The sequence below is a fragment of the Somniosus microcephalus genome, chromosome 7 (genome assembly GCF_052327205.1).
Source record: "Somniosus microcephalus isolate GS21.2 chromosome 7, FLI_Smic_1.0, whole genome shotgun sequence".
Taxonomy (NCBI): domain Eukaryota; kingdom Metazoa; phylum Chordata; class Chondrichthyes; order Squaliformes; family Somniosidae; genus Somniosus; species Somniosus microcephalus.
The window spans coordinates 36,483,315-36,502,708 of record NC_140993.1 but is presented as its reverse complement, the minus strand read 5'-3'; the positions used below and the strand labels follow the sequence as shown (position 1 = coordinate 36,502,708).

At 42.8% G+C, this 19,394-nt stretch overlaps 1 protein-coding gene across 17 annotated transcripts in view; it reads left to right on the top strand.

Annotated features, from left to right (window-relative positions):
- The window catches only part of LOC147114610 (focal adhesion kinase 1), a 630,568-nt gene that overhangs the window by 482,605 nt on the left and 128,569 nt on the right, over positions 1-19,394 (top strand). For all 17 annotated transcript variants that reach the window (XM_085992416.1, XM_085992424.1, XM_085992409.1 and 14 more), the window contains 4 exons: positions 690-805; positions 4,294-4,394; positions 9,174-9,263; positions 15,166-15,370. In XM_085992416.1, the coding sequence (XP_085848542.1) occupies positions 690-805; positions 4,294-4,394; positions 9,174-9,263; positions 15,166-15,370 (512 nt within the window). The remainder of the gene's footprint in view (positions 1-689; positions 806-4,293; positions 4,395-9,173; positions 9,264-15,165; positions 15,371-19,394) is intronic.

Below are 19,394 nucleotides of genomic sequence, written 5' to 3'. Positions count from 1 at the left end.
TTGGACATTCCATGTCCTAACAACCCTCTGTGTAAAATATAGAATAACCTTTCCCTTCGTTCATTTGGTGGTGAGCTGAAATTCATGCCCTCTATTTCCTGACTCTGAAATGGTTTTTCACAATTTGCTTTTACCAAAACCCGAAAAGATTTTTAACACTTCCTATTCGCTCTCTTCTTAACCTCCTTTGTTCTAATGAAAAGACCACAGTTTCTCTAGTTTCTCATAAATAAAGCTTCTCATCCTTGGCATCATCTTGCTGAGTTTCTTCTGCACCCACTCCATGGCCATTGCATCCTTCCTAAAGCAAGGCTTCCAAAATTGGACACAATACTCTAACTGCGGCACAACCAATGATTTGAAAAATTTAAAATTCACTTTTCCTTCGGACTCATGTTTAGTAATTTAATTTGACCAACTGCTTCCAGATTATAAAGGCACTTGCACAAATTGAATAACAACATAAACCATAACGAGATGAGATTCAGACTATAATTTTTTAAGCTTACTGTGAAATTAAGCCCATGAAAAATGCTAAGAAGCGATTTGCCAGAAGGTTTACAATATGATGCATTTACAATATGTTTGTGCCTGGCCTGTGTCAAAAGAATAATACTTTTAGAACAGCTTTTTAAAAGGAAAATTACTTTTTATTTCAATGTTTTGAATTGGTGTTTTTTGTCACTCAGTTGCGGTCGTTTTTACAAGTAAGAAAATACAACTTGGACTTGGCCTCCTTAATTCTGTATGCTTACCAGCTCAGCACAGCACTCTCTTACCTGGAGAGTAAGAGATTTGTACATCGGTGAGTAAATATGCAGTTTTATCCAGTTGTTCAAAGGAATGCTGATTTGGATGGAACCTAACTTAGTGCATTGTTGACCATTTACAAACTAATAAAAGTGCATAAAATAGTGTTTTAACTGGAAACAAAGTGCCACGACACTCTGAGGTCGTTTGGAAAAAGTGCAATGTACCATACTGTTCATTACATGGCATGTTCCCAATCTCGGACATTTCTTTCTATTTGAGATGCTGAATATATGTTAAGTGCTTCCCTACTGGCAGGGATCTTTGGGTGAGCTACCCTATATTTTTAATGTTGCGCGCTTTATTTGATCTTCAGCAGCATTGATAAAGGCCTGGGTGGAAGTCGCATGCTTACACTTCAGTTTGCTTATCCTTCCTTTAAAAAGGTACGGGAGATCCTAAATAGGAAGAAAATAATAAACAAAATGTAACCTAATACCGTATATCTCAATCTCTATGTATGAAGGAAAATAAATCACCTTTTGGAAACAGTGCTAAATGAGTGCCACCTGCTGGATAGCAGATGAATGACAGAAAAAAGTTCATCTCTGCCTCTTGATTACAAGTTGCCGTAATTAAGTGTACAGCATAAAAAATGTACAAAGTATTGTTGTGCGCAAGCTGTAGCAGAAAGTAAAGCCTAAAACACCTTCAGTGGTCATTGAGGTGGAAATTAGATCCCCAGAGTTACCAAGAATCCGAAGCTACCCTTCTGACAGAGGTCACTCAGTGTCACTTATTTTAAAGTGTGCTGTAAAGTCACTGATGTATTCGCTATCGAAGCTTTAGTGCCATTTATCTTTCACCGAAGAGCTGGATGGCAGTGCTTCTGATCTTTTGCTGTGGGTTATCTGGAGTATATAAGTAACGGTGGTGTAGCTTTTTTTTAAACCTTACATACAGCTTGCTATGTTTAATGATTGGAAAGAGGCTGCCCATCAGATTGTATTATATTGTGCTCTTGTTTGTTTGTTTTAATCATTATTCACGATAGAATGTTAAGGGCAAGTTTTGTTTTTGAAGTACTTTTTCTGAGAATTCTTCTGATCACTAAAATACAAAGCTGGTAATGCAAAGCACTCACTGAGGTATATAAAATAAATTCTACATAGCAATAATCTGCTAATGGGAGGAATTTCTCCTTAAAAATACAGAAAAGGATGAATTGTCATCAATTTCCTATGTGACCCATCCATGTATTTTTCTGGTATGCAATCCATTGTAAATGGCATTATTAATGGTTTATTTCATACTCTTGTGATGTGTGAGGAAATGTCATTTGATACAGTTGGTAGACAGTAACAGTTGTCACAGGGCAGCACGGTGGCATAGTGGTTAGCACTGTTGCCTCACAGCACCAGGGACCCGGGTTCAAATCCGGCCTCGGGTGACTGTGTGGAGTTTGCACATTCTCCCCGTGTTTGCGTGGGTTTTCTCCGGGTGCTCCGGTTTCCTCCCACAGTCCAAAGATGTGCGGGTTAGGTTGATTGGCTATGATAAATTGACCCTTAGTGTTAGGGGGATTAAATACGTGGGGTTACGGGGATAGGGTGGGATATGTGTTGGTGTAGGGGTTACGGGGATCGGGTGGGATATGTGTTGGTGTAGGGGTTACGGGGATCGGGTGGGATATGTGTCGGTGCAGGCTCGATGGGCCAAAATGGCCTCTATCTGCATTGTGGGGTTTCTGTGATTTCTGTGAGATGCAAGGGGATAAGCTTGACCAATCACACAAGTAGGAGGTGGAATCTGGTGCCCATGGGCAGTTGGATGAGTGGTTTGAGCAGAAGGACAGCAGTAAAGGCAACAATCAGAAGTATATTCCTGAGACACAGGCTTGTGCTAAATGTGTTGTCCTCATTGTTTTCTTTTTATTCATTCATGGCATGTGGGCATCGCTGGCAAGACCGGCATTTATTGCCCATCCCTAATTGCCCTGCTAGGCCATTTCAGAGGTCAGCTAAGAGTCAACCACAATGCTGTGGGTCTGGAGTTATATATGGGCCAGACCGGGTAAGGACGGCAGATTTCCTTCCCGAAAGGACATTAGTGAACCAGATGGGTTTTTACGCCCATATGGTAGTTACGTGGTCACTGTTACTGAAACTACAGGAAACTTTGTGACATCCGGCACCAACGGGACCGGCGTGTTGCCGATCTATCAAAACTGCCGGACATACAAAGTTAATGTTGAAGCATACGGAGGTTTTCATCTCCGTATCTGACAACAAACACTGTTGCTTAGCAACAGCTTCTAAAGAGTCGTCTGCAGCTGCAAGCGTCTCTAGCTGAAGCTGTTGCTATAGCTACAGACCTTGCAGTGGCTGACTGGGGGGAAAAAAAAGAACGAGATCTAAAAAAACTTATAGAAAACGGCTCCTGATTTTTGCCGTTAGATCGAGTATTCCGGGCATACAACCTCCGGATAAACCAAAGTTTCCTGTAGCTTTTTATTCCAGATTTATTTAACTGGATTTAAATTCCCCAGCTGCTGTGATGGGATTTGAACTCTTGTCTCCGGATATTAGTCTATGAGGGAAAAATTCTCGCCCCCCTTTGGGCCGCTAACTTCTAAAATTAGCACCCCCGTGGCCGAAATTCATTGGTAGCACCCCAAGAGGGAAGCTACTGGAAGCGCCCCGCCTCCCTCTTGGGGCGCTGCGAGTGAGTGGCACTGCGGCACATTGCGTCGCGGTACTGCAGGCCTTCCGCCACTTCTTAAAGGGGGGAGGGGCCTTGCACAGCGCGACTGGGGCCCAGCTGGGTCACCAGGGATCGGCGTGCCGGTAAAAGAGCCTGGCACTCGAGAAGTGTCGGGCTCACGGAGCGCAGCCGGCACTCTGCGGGGGGGGGGACTTCAGAGGGGCAGGTGGCCAGTAACAAAAATGGCCACCTGGCACCTGCCCATTAATTAGGCCCCCCTGACCCCGTCGGACATAGCTTCCGGCGGTAAGTCAGGGGGCGCTACCAAAGATCGCGAGCAGGGCGCTGCGCACGGCAATGACGTCATCGCCGCGGGGCGCTAACGGTTACCGCCGCCACCACTAACACCTCCCAATGAATTTCGCAGGAGATGTTGGCGACGCCGTGCCCGGGCGCTCGTTGCTTTGCACCCCGTTAGCACCCGAAGAGGCACAAAGCAACCAAATTTTTAGGCCTAGGCCTCTAGATTACCAGTCCAGTAACATTACCACTATGCTATCATTGTTGTATTGCAATATCATCTTCAGCAAATTATGCGTGTTTAGTTTGATGATGGGTATTGATGCCTGTGTTAATACCACTGGAATTTACAAGCACAAAAAAAGCATTTAAATAACATCTTTAACATAGAGAAAAAGCTCATTATCCATTGAAAACAGCCATATGAATGGTCTTTTTTACCTGATTAAATTGAAAAGAATTAATCTGACCAAATCAGCACCTTCTATTCAGAGGAACAATATAAGCATTTTAATCAATATCTTTTTTTTTTCCTTACAGGGATATTGCTGCTAGAAATGTATTGGTATCCTCATTGGACTGTGTAAAGTTAGGAGACTTTGGTTTGTCGAGATACATGGAAGACAGCACTTACTACAAAGGTAGGGATCAGAGTAAAAACAAAACTATGAAGGTTGGGTAGGCAATCTCTGTAAATAACATTCTGTGCTCGCAGTGAGTCCTCTGAAATTTGAAGTGTTTTGAAAAAGGTTAAATTTTTGACACAACAAATTGAAAACCTATATGCTTTAATATTGATCCGATTTAATGCTGGTCCAACAGAATCCTTTACCAGTTATTTGATGTACTTCAACACGAATCTTACATACAATACATTCCCCATCTCTACAAGCATAGTATTGTTAAGTCCTGGCTGTTCACATACTGTAATAGTAATTCGCAGTCCTTGTTGTGTTGTCTCTATAAGCAATTATTGCACGATGAAGCGGTGGGGAACCTGAAGATGAAAAATTTGGCAGAATATCAAAAAAAAGCTCGTCAATATTGCTGGGCCTTAGTTTGTATCAGATTAATAGCACTGTAATAAAGCTATTCCTAACACTCGAGTCACTTTATTACTGGAACTTGTGTTTCAGCATCATGACATATGATCGGAAAACGTAAGGCCAGAATTTTCCTGGTCCTCAGAGTAAATAGTTCTGCAATGGCCTAAATTTCCGCATGTTTTCCACCCAGATATCCGTGCAACTGAAATAACGCAAAAGATTGCGGAATTTAAAATTTAAGTGAGTTATGCCTGTAACCACTGAGTTTCCACAATCTTTTACACTGGTTCAAAAGTCAATTCACCCAAAGCACTCCCCGCCCACAAAGTTGGCCACACCCCCAGGTTGGCATGGCAAATTTCCACCGATTGCACCCGTTCGGGGGTGTTCATGACATTACGCCGAGAATAAAGGATGGGATAAAGGCAGCAGAGAGAAAGGATCTTCGCTCTGAAAATCAAGAAGTAGAATCAGTTTGGGTGGAGGTAAGAAACAGCAAGGGGCAGAAAACATTGATGAGGGTTGTTTATAGGCCCCCAAACAGTAGTTGTAATGTAGGGCAGAGTAGAAATCAGGAAATTAGAGGCGCATGTAACAAGGGTAATACAGTAATCATGGGGGACTTTAATCTACATTTAGACTGGGCAAACTAAATTTGCAGTAATAGTGTGGAGTATGAATTCATGGAATTATGCAAGATAGTTTTCTAGATCAGTATGTTGAGGAACCAACTAGGAACAGGCTATTTTAGATCTAGTATTGTGCAATGAGAAAGGGTTAATGGTTAATTAATAACCTTGTAGTAAAGGGGCCTTTAGGAAAAGTGACCATGATATGATAGAATTTTATATTGAGTTTGAAAGTGACTTAGTTAAATCTGAAACTAGGGTCTTAAATTTAAACAAAGCAAACTATGTAGGTATGGGGGCGAGTTGGCTCAGGTAGATTGGGAAACTACATTAAAAGGTATGATGGTAGAGAAGCAATGGCAAGCATTTAAAGAATTAATACATAATTTATAACAAATATACATTCCTTTAAGGCACAAAAGCCCCACAGGAAAAGTGGTCCAACCGTAACTAACAATAGAAGTTAAAGATAGTATTAGATCAAAGGAAGTGGCTTATAATGCTGCCAAAAAGAGTAGTAAGCCTGAGGATTGGGAGGATTTTAGAATTCAGCAAAGGAGGACCAAGAAATTGATAAAGAAAGGGAAATGGCATAATTAAACTAGCAAGAGACATAAAAACAGACTGTAAAAGCTTCTATAGGTATGTAAAAAGGAAAAGATTAGCGAAAGTAAACATGGGTCCCTTACAGGCTGAAACAGGAGAAATTATAATGGGGAATAAGGAAATGGCAGAGAAATTAAACAAATACTTTGTGTCTGTCTTCACGGAAGAAGATGCAAAAAACTTCCCGGAAATAGTGGACAACCAAGGGTCCAGCGAGAATGAGGAATTGAAAGATATTAGTATTAGTAAAAAAGTAGTACTGGAGAAATTAATGGGACTGAAAGCCGATAAATCCCCTGGACCTGATGGCCTACATCCTAAGGTTTTGAAAGAGTTGGCTATAGAGATAGTGGATGCATTGGTTGTCGTTTTCCAAAATTCCATAGATTCTGGAATGGTTACCACAGATTGGAAAGTAGCAAATGTAATGCCACTATTTAAGAAAGGAGGGAGAGAGAAAACAGGGAACTACAGACCAGTTAGCCTGACACCAGTAGTAGGGAAAATGCTAGAATCTATTATTAAGGATGTGGTAACAGGGCACTTAGAAAATAATAATAGGATTGGGCAGAGTCAACACGGATTTATGAATGGGAAATCGTGTTCGACTAACCTTAGTTTTTTGAGGTTGTAACTAGCAGAATAGATAAGGGGGAACCAGTGGATGTGGTGTATTTGAATTTTCAGAAGGCATTCGATAAGGTGCTACACAAGAGGTTATTAAACAAAATTAGGGCTCATGGGATTGGGGGTAATATACTAGCATGGATTGAGGATTGGTTAACAGACAGAAAACAGCAGGAATAAACGGGTCATTTTCGGGTTGGCAGGCTGTAACTAGTGGGGTACCACAAGGATCAGTGCTTGAGCCTCAGCTATTCACAATCTACATCAATGATTTGGATGAGGGGACCAAATGTAATATATCCAAGTTTGCTGATGATACAAAGCTGGGTGGGAATGTTAAGTTGTGAGGAGGACGCAAGGATTCTTCAAGGGGATATGGACAGGATATGTGAGTGGGCAAGAACATGGCAAATGGAATATAATTTGGAGAAATGTGACGTTATCCACTTTGGTAGGAAAAATAGTAAAGTAAAGTATTTTTTAAATAGTGAGAGATTGTGAAATGTTGGTGTTCAGAGGGACCTGGGTGTCCTTCTACACGAATCACTGAATATTAACATGCAGGTACAGCAAGCAATTAGGAAAGCAAATGGTATGTTGGTCTTTATTACAAGAGGATTTGAGTACAAGAGTAAAGACATCCTACTGCAATTATATTAGGGCCCTGGTGAGACCACACTGGAGTATTGTGTACAGTTTTGGTCTCCTTACCTAAGGAAGGATATACTTGCCACAGTGGGAGTGCAACGAAGGTTCACCAGACTGGTTCCTGGGAGGGGGGGATTGTCCTATGAGGAGAGATTGAGTAGACTAGGCCTATGTTCTCTGGAGTTTAGAATAATGAGAGGTGATCTCATTGAAACATACAAAATTCTTACGGGGCTTGACAGGGTAGATGCAGGGAGGATGTTTCCCCTGGCTGGGGAGTCTAGAACCAAGGGTCACAGTCTCAGAATAAGGGGTCGGCCATTTAGGACTGAGATGAGGAGAAATTTCTTCACTCAGAGGGTTGTGAATCTTTGGAATTCTCTACCTCAGAGGGTTATGGAGGCTCAGTCGTTGAGCATATTCAAGACAGATAGCGATAGTTTTTTGAATATGGATATAGTTCAGGAAAGTGGAGATGAGGTAGATCATCCATGATCTTCTTGAATGGCGGAGCAGGCTCGAAGGGCCAAATGGCCTACTCCTGCTCCTATTTCTTATGTAATTTCGGGCGCACAGGCACACGTGGTCACATTACTCAATCGTTAATGACCTGCAGCTGCAGTGACCAGAAGTCAGTTGAAGCCTCACTCTGGTCTGTTTGTCATACCGATGCTATGATAACTTTAAATTCAGTTTAAATGAGTTCAAATTCAGTCAGTTGATCTGCCCTTGCTATATAAAACTTGTGACCAGCAGTCAATTGAAATCATTGATTGGCCTGTATCTTCAGCTGCTGCTTCTTCTCAGGCAGTCCCTCGGAGCTGAGGATGACTTGCTTCCACATTAAAAATGAGTTCTCAGGTGACTGATGAGTCCAATGCGGGACCTACAGTCTCTGTCACAGGTGGGGCAGACGGTGGTTGAAGGGACGAGTGGGTGGGGTGCTTGGGTTGACGTGCGCTGCTTGCGCTTGGCTTCCGCTTGCTCCCGGCAAAGAGACTCGAGGTGTTCAGCGCCTACCCCGATGCTTCTCCACTTTGTGCGGTCTTGGGCCAGGGATTCCCAGGTGTCGGTGGGGATGTTACACTTTTTCAAGGAGGCTTCGAGGGTGTTCTTGAAGCGTTTCCTCTGCCCACCTGGGGCTCTCTTGCCGTGCCGGAGCTCCGAATAGAGCGCTTGTTTTGGGAGTCTCGTATTGGGCATGCGGACAATGTGACCCGTCCATCGGAGCTGATTGAGCGTGGTCAGAGCTTCGATGCTGGGGATGTTGGCCTGAGCAAGAACATTGACGTTGGTGTGCCTATCCTGCCAATGGATTTGCAGGATCTTGCGGAGGCAGCGTTGGCGGTACCTCTCCAGTGCTTTGAGGTGCCTGCTGTACATGGTCCATGTCTCTGAGGCATACAGCAGGGCAGGTATCACTGTTGCCCTATAGACCTTGAGCTTCAGCTGCAGCAGTTCCTTGAAGACATTTTCAGTTTAAATTAGTTTAATTCAGTAATCTTGATGCCCCATTGGCCATGTTCCAGTTAATAATCGATTACGTTCAATAACACATCTCGATTGCACTGATTCATGGGAGATTGTATGTTTGAGCTTATGCAAATGAGTTTGAGTGGAAACTTGGGCGTAACTTCACCTTGGCAAAACAGGCGCAGTATTCAGCACCTTCCGGGTGCATTTTCCCAATTGTGCCCCTAGCAGAAACTCAGGCCAATATTTTTTTGTACACATGGTTTATCCAGGGGATAGCACTTGTTTTGTGAGAGTCCACTTTAAATTTCTGCGAAAGGTAAGCAGGGTTCGATACAGAAGTTAAGGCACAGTTGGTACTGTTTGTGAACTTCTATCCTTCTCTTGGCAGCCTCGAAAGGGAAGCTACCCATCAAATGGATGGCTCCTGAATCAATCAACTTCCGACGGTTTACCTCAGCTAGTGATGTATGGATGTTCGGTGAGTTTGCTTCGACTCCATTCATGTACATTTGGCTTCCTCTTAAATGAAATACAGTTGTATCCTGATATTTGTCGTTCCTGTCTTTGGACAAACATTCAACAGAGCAGATTTTGCAAGTTAGAAATTTAACATTGTTACTAGTCTCCTTTAAATCCCTCTCCCCTACAGTCTCCACCCTCGCATCCAACGAGAAGTACATGAAGCTCATGGACTTCTTTATCATTAAGATTCAGATGATCTGTTTAGCTGCCCGAGTCGTTCCACTCCACTTCCCCTTGCCCACCAACCCAAATCTTCTCCAAGCACCCGCCCTAGCCCTGAACTTATGTATGTTTCTAGTTTCTCTCTGATCTCCCCTTTCCTAGCTTATTTTGTCCATGAGACAGCTCCTGCTGCCTTGATCCCATTCCCACTAAATTGCTGATCACCCAACTTCCTTTCCTGGCTCCCATACTAACTGACATTGTAAATTGTTCCTTATCCTCAGGCACTGTCTTGCAACCTTTCAAAATGGCTATCATCACCAACCCACCCCTCAAAATCCACCTTGAACCACCTGTGTCCTTTCAAACTACTGCCCCATCTCAAACATTTGGAGCCTGTACCACCATTCATTTAGATCATGGCTGATCTGTACCTCAACTCCAATTAACTGCCTTTTCTCCATATCCCCTGATCCCCTTACCTAACAAAAGTCTATCAATATCAGGCTTGAAAATTTCAATTAACCCAGCATCCTACAGCCTTTTAGGGTAGAGTTCCAGATTTCAACTACCCTTTGTGAGGAAAAAATGCTTTCTGATTTCACTCTTAAATGGCCTAACTCTAATTTTAAGAGTAAGTCCTCTTGTTCTGGTTTCCCTCACCAGAGAAAATAGTTTCTCTGTATCTACGCTATCAAATCCCTCTATCATTTTAAAGACATCGATTAGATCACCCGGCAACCATACAGAACAAGGGAATACAAACCAAGTTAATGCAACCTCCCTATGCTCTCAAGTTCTTGAAAGTGTTGTCACTGCCCCACGCCCCCAAATCCATGTCCATCTTTCCCGCAACTCCATGTTTGAATCTCTCCAATCAGATTTCCGTTCCTGCCATCCTCTGTGACTGACCATGATGCATATATTATATATATATATATATATTAATGATCTAGACAAGGGAACTAGATGTAATATCTCCAAGTTTGCAGACGACACAAAGCTGGGTGGGCGTGTGTGCTGTGAGGAGGATGCCGAGAAACTCGAGGATGATTTGGACAGGTTGGGTGATTGGGCAGAAGCATGGCAGATGCTCTATAACGTGGATAAATGCGAGGTTATCCACTTTGGTGGCAAAAACAGGAAGGCAGATTATTATCTGAATGGCAATAGATTGGGAGAAGGGGAAGTGCAACGAGACCTGGGTGTCCTTGTGCACCAGTCGCTGAAGGTAAGCATGCAGGTGCAGCAGGCGGTTAAGAAGGCAAATGGTATGTTGGCCTTCGTAGCAAGAGGGTTCGAGTACAGGAACAAGGATGTCTTGCTGCAGTTGTACAGGGCCTTGGTGAGACCACATCTTGAGTATTGTGTGCAGTTTTGGTCGCCTTATCTAAGGAGTTCCTTGCCATGGAAGGAGTGCAGCGAAGATTCACCAGGCTGATACCTGGGATGGCAGGAATGACGTATGAGGAGAGATTGGGTCGATTGGGATTATACTCGCTGGAGTTTAGAAGAATGAGAGGGGATCTCATTGAAACTTATAAAATTCTGACAGAACTGGACAGACTCGATGCAGGAAGGATGTTCCCGATGGTTGGGGAGTCCAGAACCAGTGGGCACAGTCTAAGGATAAGGGGTAAGCCATTTAGGACAGAAATGAGGAGGAATTTCTTCACCCAGAGAGTAATGAACCTGTGGAATTCTCTACCACAGAAGGCAGTAGAGGCCAATTCATTAAATATATTCAAGAAGGAGTTGGATATATTTCTTAAGGCTAAAGGGATCGAGGGATATGGGGAGAAAGCTGGGACTGGGGACTGAATTTGGATGATCAGCCATGATCGCATTGAATGGCGGAGCAGGCTCGAGGGGCCGAATGGCCTACTCCTCCTATTTTCTATGTTTCTATGCATTGTCCCTCTTCGACCTCTCTGTGCAGTTTTTGACATGGTCGACCACACCAAACTCTTCGAATGCTTTTCTTTCGTTGTCCACCGAAGTGGGTTTGCCCTCGCTTGCTTCCACTCTTACAAATGGCAACGGTAGCATAGTGGTTTTGTTACTGGACTAGTAATCCAGATGCCTGGAGTAATGATCCAGAGACATGAGTTCAAATCCCACCAGCTGGGAAATTTAAATTTAGTTAATGAAATAAAATCTGGAATAAGAAGCTAGTGTCAGTAATGGTGGCCATGAAACTACCGGACTGTCGTAAAAACTCAACTGGTTCACTAATGTCCTTTAGGGAAGGAAATCTGCCGTCTTTACTTGGTCTGGCCTGTATGTGACTCTTAATAGCCCTCTGAAATGGTCGAGCAAGCCACTCAGTTGTATCAAACTGCGACTGCAGCAGTTTAAGTAGGCAGCTCACCACCTTCTCAAGGGCAATTAGAGATGGGCAAAAAATGCTGGACTTGCCAGTGATGCCCACATCCAGTGAATAAATTAAAAACCCTTACCCATTTGATTATAGCCAGACCATCTCCAGCAATAGCTTCTCTTCCTGCCCTGCATCATAACCTCAGGAGTTCCCGAAGGATCTGTTTCTGGCCACGTCCACTTCCTCATTTACATGCTGCACCTTGGTGACAACATCCGTAGACATGGAGTCAGCTTCCACATGTACATTGACAACACCCAGTTCTACCTCTCCACAACCTGTCTCGATCCTTTTGCTGTCACTGTGTTGTCAGAGTACTAGACCGATATCCAGTCTTGGGTGAGCTACAACTTCCTCCAGGTAACATGAAGGGAAGAGCCTTCGTCTTTGCCCATGCTACCAACTCCTTACCCTTGCCACTGATACCATCACCCTCCCTGCCATTGTCTCGGGTCGAACCATACTCTTTGCAATCTCGGCATTGTATTCAACTCGAAGTTGAGCTTCTGACCCCGTATACTCTTCATAATAAAGACCACTTCCTTACATCTCCGTAACATTGCCTGTCTCTGCCCTTGCCTTAGCCCTCTGCTGAAACTCTCATTCATACTGTTGTCACCTCCAGACCCTAGTATTGCAGTGGCCTGCTGGTCAGCCTCACATCCTCCATCAGCTCATCCAAAACTGCTGCACGTATCTTATACTGCACCAGCTGCTTCTCATCTATCGCCCCTGTGCTCGCTGACCTACGTTGGCTCCTGGTCCCCCAATGCTTCCAATTTAAAATATCATCATTGTGTTTATATCCCTGTATGGCCTCACCCTTCCCTATCTCTGTAACCTCCAGCCCCAGCCCCCCGAACGCTTCATTTTTTTGGACTCTCACATTCTGTGCAACCTTTTGTGGCTGTGTTTCATGTTTTGGAATTCCCTCCATTCACCCTCTCCATCTCCATCTCACTCACCTCCTTCAAAACCCTCCTTAAATCACAACTCTTTGACCAAGCTTTGAGAATCTTTAGAAATTTTGCCATAACCGATACAGGTATTGGCGTAAATTTTGCCGTAACGTGCCGGTTACATCCTTTCAGGAAATTACGGGCCATGTCAAGCCATTTATTTGATGTGCCTGATCTAATTCTCCTTAACTAGCCTAATGCTTGTTACTGGAGTAATTACTGCCTTCGAAGCCCTGCTTTTTAAACCACCACAAACTCCTATACAACAAAAATAGATGTAATATATTTGGATTTTCAAAGGTGAGGTACCACATAGTAGACTCACAACTATGGTAAGAGCATGTCGAGTCAGGGGACAGGTAGCAGAATGGATAGCAAGCTAGCTACAAAACAGAAAACAAGAGAGTAGAGGTTAAGGGTACCTGCTCAGACTGGCAAAAGGTGGAAAGTGGTGTTACACAGGGATCAGTGCTGGGACCACTGTTGTTAACAATTTACATTAATGATTTGGACTCGGGAATCGGAAGTACAAATTTCAAGATTTGTGGACGACACCAAATTGGGAGGTGTAATTAATACAAAGGAAGAATGCTATAAAATACAGGAAGACATTAATAAACTTGCAGAGTGAACGTGTAATTCGCAAATGAAATTCAATATAGGTATGTGTGAGGTGGTGCATTTTGGTAGGAAGAATGAGGAGGCCACATACTGCTTGGATAATAAGAGTCTGAATGGGGTAGAGGAGCAAAGTGATCTAGAGGTACAGATACATAAATCACTAAAAGTAGCGACGCAGGTTAATAAGGTCATTAAAAAAAGCAAACCAAACACGGGTTAATTTCCAGAGGGATAGAATTGAAAAGCAGAGGTGTTCTGCTAAACTTGCATCGAACCTTGGTTAGACCACACTTGGAGTACTATGCACAGTTCTGAGCTCCATATTATAAAAAGGATATAGAGGTACAGGAGAAAGTGTAAAAAAGAAGGATGATACCAGAACTGAGTGCATATGCTCATCAGGAAAGGCTGAACAGGCTGGTGCTCTTTTCTGTAGAAATGAGAAGGTTAAGGGTGACCTGATAGATGTCTTTCAGAAAATGAAAGGCTTTGATTGGATAGATGTAGAGAAACTGTTTCCACTTGTGGGGGAGTCCAAAACTAAAGGTTATAATTTATAAGATAGGCACTAATAAATCCAATGGGACATCCAGGAGAAACATCTTGACCAAAAGAATGGTAAGAATGTGGAACCTGCTACCGCAAGGAGTAGTTGAGGCAAATACTATCTCTAGATGCATTTCAGGGGAAGCTAGATAAGCACGTAAGGGAGAAAGGAATCGAAGGATATACTGATCGGGTTAGATGAAGTAGGGTGGCAGGAGGCTCATGTGGAGCATAAACCCTGGCATAGACCAGTTGGGCCAAATGGCCTGTACACTCGATATAACTCCTGCAACTCTCAGCAAACCCTGCATCTTGCTCTTTCCTACATGCCTTAAGGCTGCTCATGCTTCTTTTCAATAATCATCTCTGCTTTGTTCATTCAATCCACTGGTTAAATACTTTTTGCTTAATCTTAGATTGATAAATTTTAATCACCACCTAACTCCCATTGATCTAAAACTCCCTTTTAATCTCACATTTTCTGTCCTCCCACAGCTTTCTCAAATAATACTTCACAGTTACTAAGATAAACATCATTTTATTACATTAAAGGTGCTATATAAATGCAAGTATATTTCAGAGACCATTTGAACTTCCTGTTCAGTTTTCTAAAGTATAGTATAAATTGTTTATAGCAGATTTAATTTTGGTATATTCAGTAGAAATCGTAACTGGACATACTAGGCCCGACAAATCATAGAATGGTTACAGCACAGAAGGAGGCCATTCGGCCCATCGAGCCAGTGCAGGCTCTCTGCAAGAGCACTTCAGCTAGTCCCCCCCCTCCCCCCCGCCCTTTCCCCGGGCAGGGAAGTGGGACTAGCTGATTGTGATCATAACACATTGACATAGCTCATTCTGGCTAATGCAGTGGATAACATACAAGGAAGCCTAGAGCGTCAGACCAGGGATATTTGGAGAATTGTGTCCCCGAGGCAATCTGGGTTTTACATTAGGTATTTAACATGTTAACAAGTGTACAAGACTTGTTGTTTTCCCTGAGTAAACCAATAATCTTGTGCAGTGAAATCAGTGCATCTTGTAAACTTCAGTTTAGTTTGGGCAGGTATGATTTGTGTGGCTTGCCCAATTCTATAGACAAATTGCTGTAAGCAGAGTTCACTATAAAACTACACTAGTTTAATATTAAAATTTAAATGTTTTCTACTTTTTTTATTTCTACGTTTTAGGTGTTTGTATGTGGGAAATTCTAATGTATGGAGTGAAACCATTTCAAGGAGTAAAAAATAACGATGTAATCGGTAGAATTGAAAATGGTGAGCGGTTGCCAATGCCTCCAAACTGCCCTCCAACACTCTATAGCCTTATGACAAAATGCTGGGCATATGATCCAAGCAGAAGACCACGGTTCAATGAACTGAAACAGCAGCTCAGGTAGGAAGAAGTTCTCATTTTCTTTTGATTCTGTTTTGCACAAAATAAATTGCAGTTATGATTTGACTTCCTTTTCTGACTTGGGCCCATAATCTAGGCCGACACTCCGTGTTGTACTGAGGGAGTGGTGCACTGTTGGAGGTGCCGTCTTTCAGATGAGGCGTTAAACCAAGGTCTTTTGCCTTTTGCAGGTGGACAGAAAATTTCCCATGGCACTATTCAAAGAAGAGCAGGGAAGTTCTCCTTGTGTCCTGCCCAATAATTCCTCAACCAACATCAATAAACAAGCAGATTATTTGGTCATTATCACATTGCTGTTTGTGGGACCTTGCTGTGTGCAAATTGGCTGCTGTGTTTCCTTCTGTTACAACAGTGACTACACTTCTCAAGTACTTCATTGGCTGTAACGTGCCTTGGATCGTACTGAGCTCGTGAAATGCACTATAGAATGCAAGTTCTTTTCCTTTATTATCAAATGCAGTATGCAAATGCTACACATTTGCTATATTAAGTGAAACATTATAAATCCAGAAACTGATGAGGTGAACGGCATCAAAGCTCAATGGGCCAGATTTTGTTACAGCAGCTCGAATGTTTTTTAGTGGGTTTATATTTAGCACCCTTCCTTTACGAGTGTTCCTGTAGAAATTGTACATTACTGTCGAGGAGTGTGTACAATATAGATGAGACTCGGGCAGTGACTGATTTGGATGCAGTCCTGTATTGAATAAAAGGAAGAAAACACACTCCTGTTGAAAGCAGCTTATTATAATGTGCATTCTGTTCATTGGAATGCCTTCCTCAGTCAGGTGCTTTTGCTCAAACTGTGAACTACATGTTAAATAAGCTAGTGACAACACTGAAAAATTGATTTGTAATGTAGTGCCTCATGCCATCAATCTATTGAAATTGAAGAGTTGAAATTTGAGATTTTCATTATTTGGCAACCATACAAATGTTAGGGTTACAAGTTTAAAAAAAAATCAACTACAGGGAGTATTGACATTCCAAAGGAATAGATATCAATCGATTCTTGATTCTTGAAATATTTTCCTGAGCTTTGTGAGGGTTCTGTTACTTGTGGTATTTCTATGTAATTAAGACCAATACTGTAATAGGAATGGTATTTTGCTCCTAGAATGACATATAACATTAATTCAGCAATTGCAGTATTTGGATGCTGTATTTCTGGTCACTGTAAGAAGAGCATAGTCGCACATAGTCTGTCAGTAGAGAGAAAATTAAATTAATGTCTAATTTCTGCCCTTGCAAAAGAATTAAGTGGAAAACTGATATCCCTAAATGAAGATTTATGTTAGTAGCTTATCTTAACAGGTTCTATTCATAATTAAGTGATTTATAAATCCACTTGGGATTTGTCCATTACCATTCCTTTCATTTGTTCATTGGACTACAATTTAATGCACTAATGCAGATATGTGGATCAGTGTTATTGACAGAATATTTCCCCTTTCCAAAGCAGCACTCAAGCTGAAAGTGTAATTTATTTTAATATGTCTCCCTTCAGGTAGGGAAGCAATCACATAACAATGTGCATGAGCTTATGAATGTAGATGGATTTTAATATCGATAAATGGAAGGTAATGCACATTGGAGCCAGAAACATGAAGCATGTTGATGCGCTATTAATTACTCAAAAGACTGAGGTTAAGCGAGTAACTAACAGGCTTTTATTAACAAGAGAATGAAGGTGTGCCTCGAGTGGTCGACCAGTCCAGAATACAGAGGGACTGTGGAGCAGTCACCTTTATACCTGGACTCGTGGGAGGAGTCAGCCGAGGCATGTACAGACATGTACACAGTGGAATACAAACACCCACACAGGCAGGTATAACAGTGGTTTACCACACATGTAAACAACAAATGGATGTTCATAAGAACACAAGAACATAGAACATAAGAAATAGGAGCAGGGGGAGGCCATTCGGCCCCTCGAGCCTGCTCCGCCATTCAATAAGATCATGGCTGATTTGATCTTGGCCTCAACTCCACTTTTCTGCCTGTTCATTAGCACAAGTGCGAAAGGAAAAGGATCAGCCATCCGTTGTAGAACCCGCCCAACTTTCATCCCATTGAAGTCAATGGAATAAAAACGGGGCAGGCTGTACAAAGGCTGTCAATGTGGTCTACCAGGTTGTCACCCAGGCTGTGAAGTTCAAAATTATCCCCACTGCTGATTGAGAGTTTAGAAACATAGAACATAGAAGATAGGAGCAGGAGTAGGCCATTCGGCCCTTCAAGCCTGCTCCGCCATTCAATGAGATCATGGCTGATCATCCAAATTCAGTACCCTGTCCCTGCCTTCTCCCCATATCCCTTGATCCCTTTAGCCTTAAGAAATATATCCAACTCTTTCTTGAATATATTTAATGAACTGGCCTCCACCACCCTCTGTGGCAGAGAATTCCACAGGTTCACCACTCTCTTGTGAAGAAATTCCTCCTCATTTCAGTCCTAAATGGCTTACCCCTTATCCTTAGACTATGACCTCTGGTTCTGGACTCCCCAGCCATCAGAAACATTCTTCCTGCATCTAGTCTGTCCAGGCCTGACAGAATTTTATAGGTTTCAATGAGATCCCCTCTCAATCTTCTAAACTCCAGTGAGTATAAACCCAATCGACACAATCTCTCCTCGTACGTCATTCCTGCCACCCCAGGTATCAGCCTGGTGAATCTTCGCTGCACTCCTTCCATGGCAAGAACGTCCTTCCTCAGGTAAGGCGACCAAAACTGCACACAATACTCAAGGTGCGGTCTCACCAAGGCCCTGTACAACTGTAGCAAGACATCCTTGTTCCTGTACTCGAACCCTCTTGCTACGAAGGCCAACATACCATTTGCCTTCTTAACCGCCTGCTTCACCTGCATGCTTACCTTCAGCGACTGGTGCACAAGAACACCCAGGTCTCTTTGCACTTCCCCTTCTCCCAATCTATTGCCATTCAGATAATCTGCCTTCCTGTTTTTGCCACCAAAGTGGATAACCTCACATTTATCCACATTATAGTGCATTTGCCATGTTTCTGCCCAATCACCCAACCTGTCCAAATCATACTGGAGTTTCACGACATCCTCCTCACAGCATACCCTCCCACCCAGCTTTGTGTCGTCTGCAAATTTGGAGATATTACATCCAATTCCCTCGTCCAGATCATTAATATATATTGTGAACAGCTGGGGTCCTAGGACCGATCCTTGCGGTACCCCACTAGTCACTGCCTGCCACTTGGAAAACGACCCGTTTATTCCAACTCTTTGCTTTCTGTCCGCCAACCAGTTCTCTACCCAAGTCAATACCTTGCCCCCAATCCCATGTGCCTTAATTTTGCACGCTAATCTCTTATAATCCTGGGATTGGCGCTCTAATTTACAAAGAAAGAATCACTGAACTGTAATGAATATACTCCAGATTTATTTTTAAAATAGAGGCACAAAGATGATATCGGTCTAAGCAGGCTATTTAACATGGTCTGTGATCACAGAACAAGTTGATGCAAAGATTAGCCAGCATTAACTGAGACTCAAGATCAGAACCTGCAGAGTGATGAATATGTGGAACGGGAATTTAGCAAAAGCGCTTAAATGCTATGTCAGTTAACCATTTTGAGAAAGAGATGGATAAGTATCTGTGAAGTGGATGACTTCACACTTCCCCACATTTAACTCCATCTGCCACAGTTTTGCCCACTCACCTTAATCTATCAATGTACCTTTGCAACTTTCTGCTCCCATCCACACTATTTACCGTGCCACCTAACTTGGTGTCATCAGGAAACGTGGATATATGGCTCTCGTTCTTCACCAAGTCATTTATAGAGTGAAAAGCTGAGGCCCTAGTACAGATCCCTGGGGGACACCACTAGTTACATCCTGCCAACTTAAGTACATACCCATTATCCCAACTCTGATTTCTAACCAATTCTCTACCCATGTCAGTAGGTTGCCTCCTATTCCATAGGCTTTCATTTTTGTTAACAGTTCAATTTTTCTGCGTACGTATA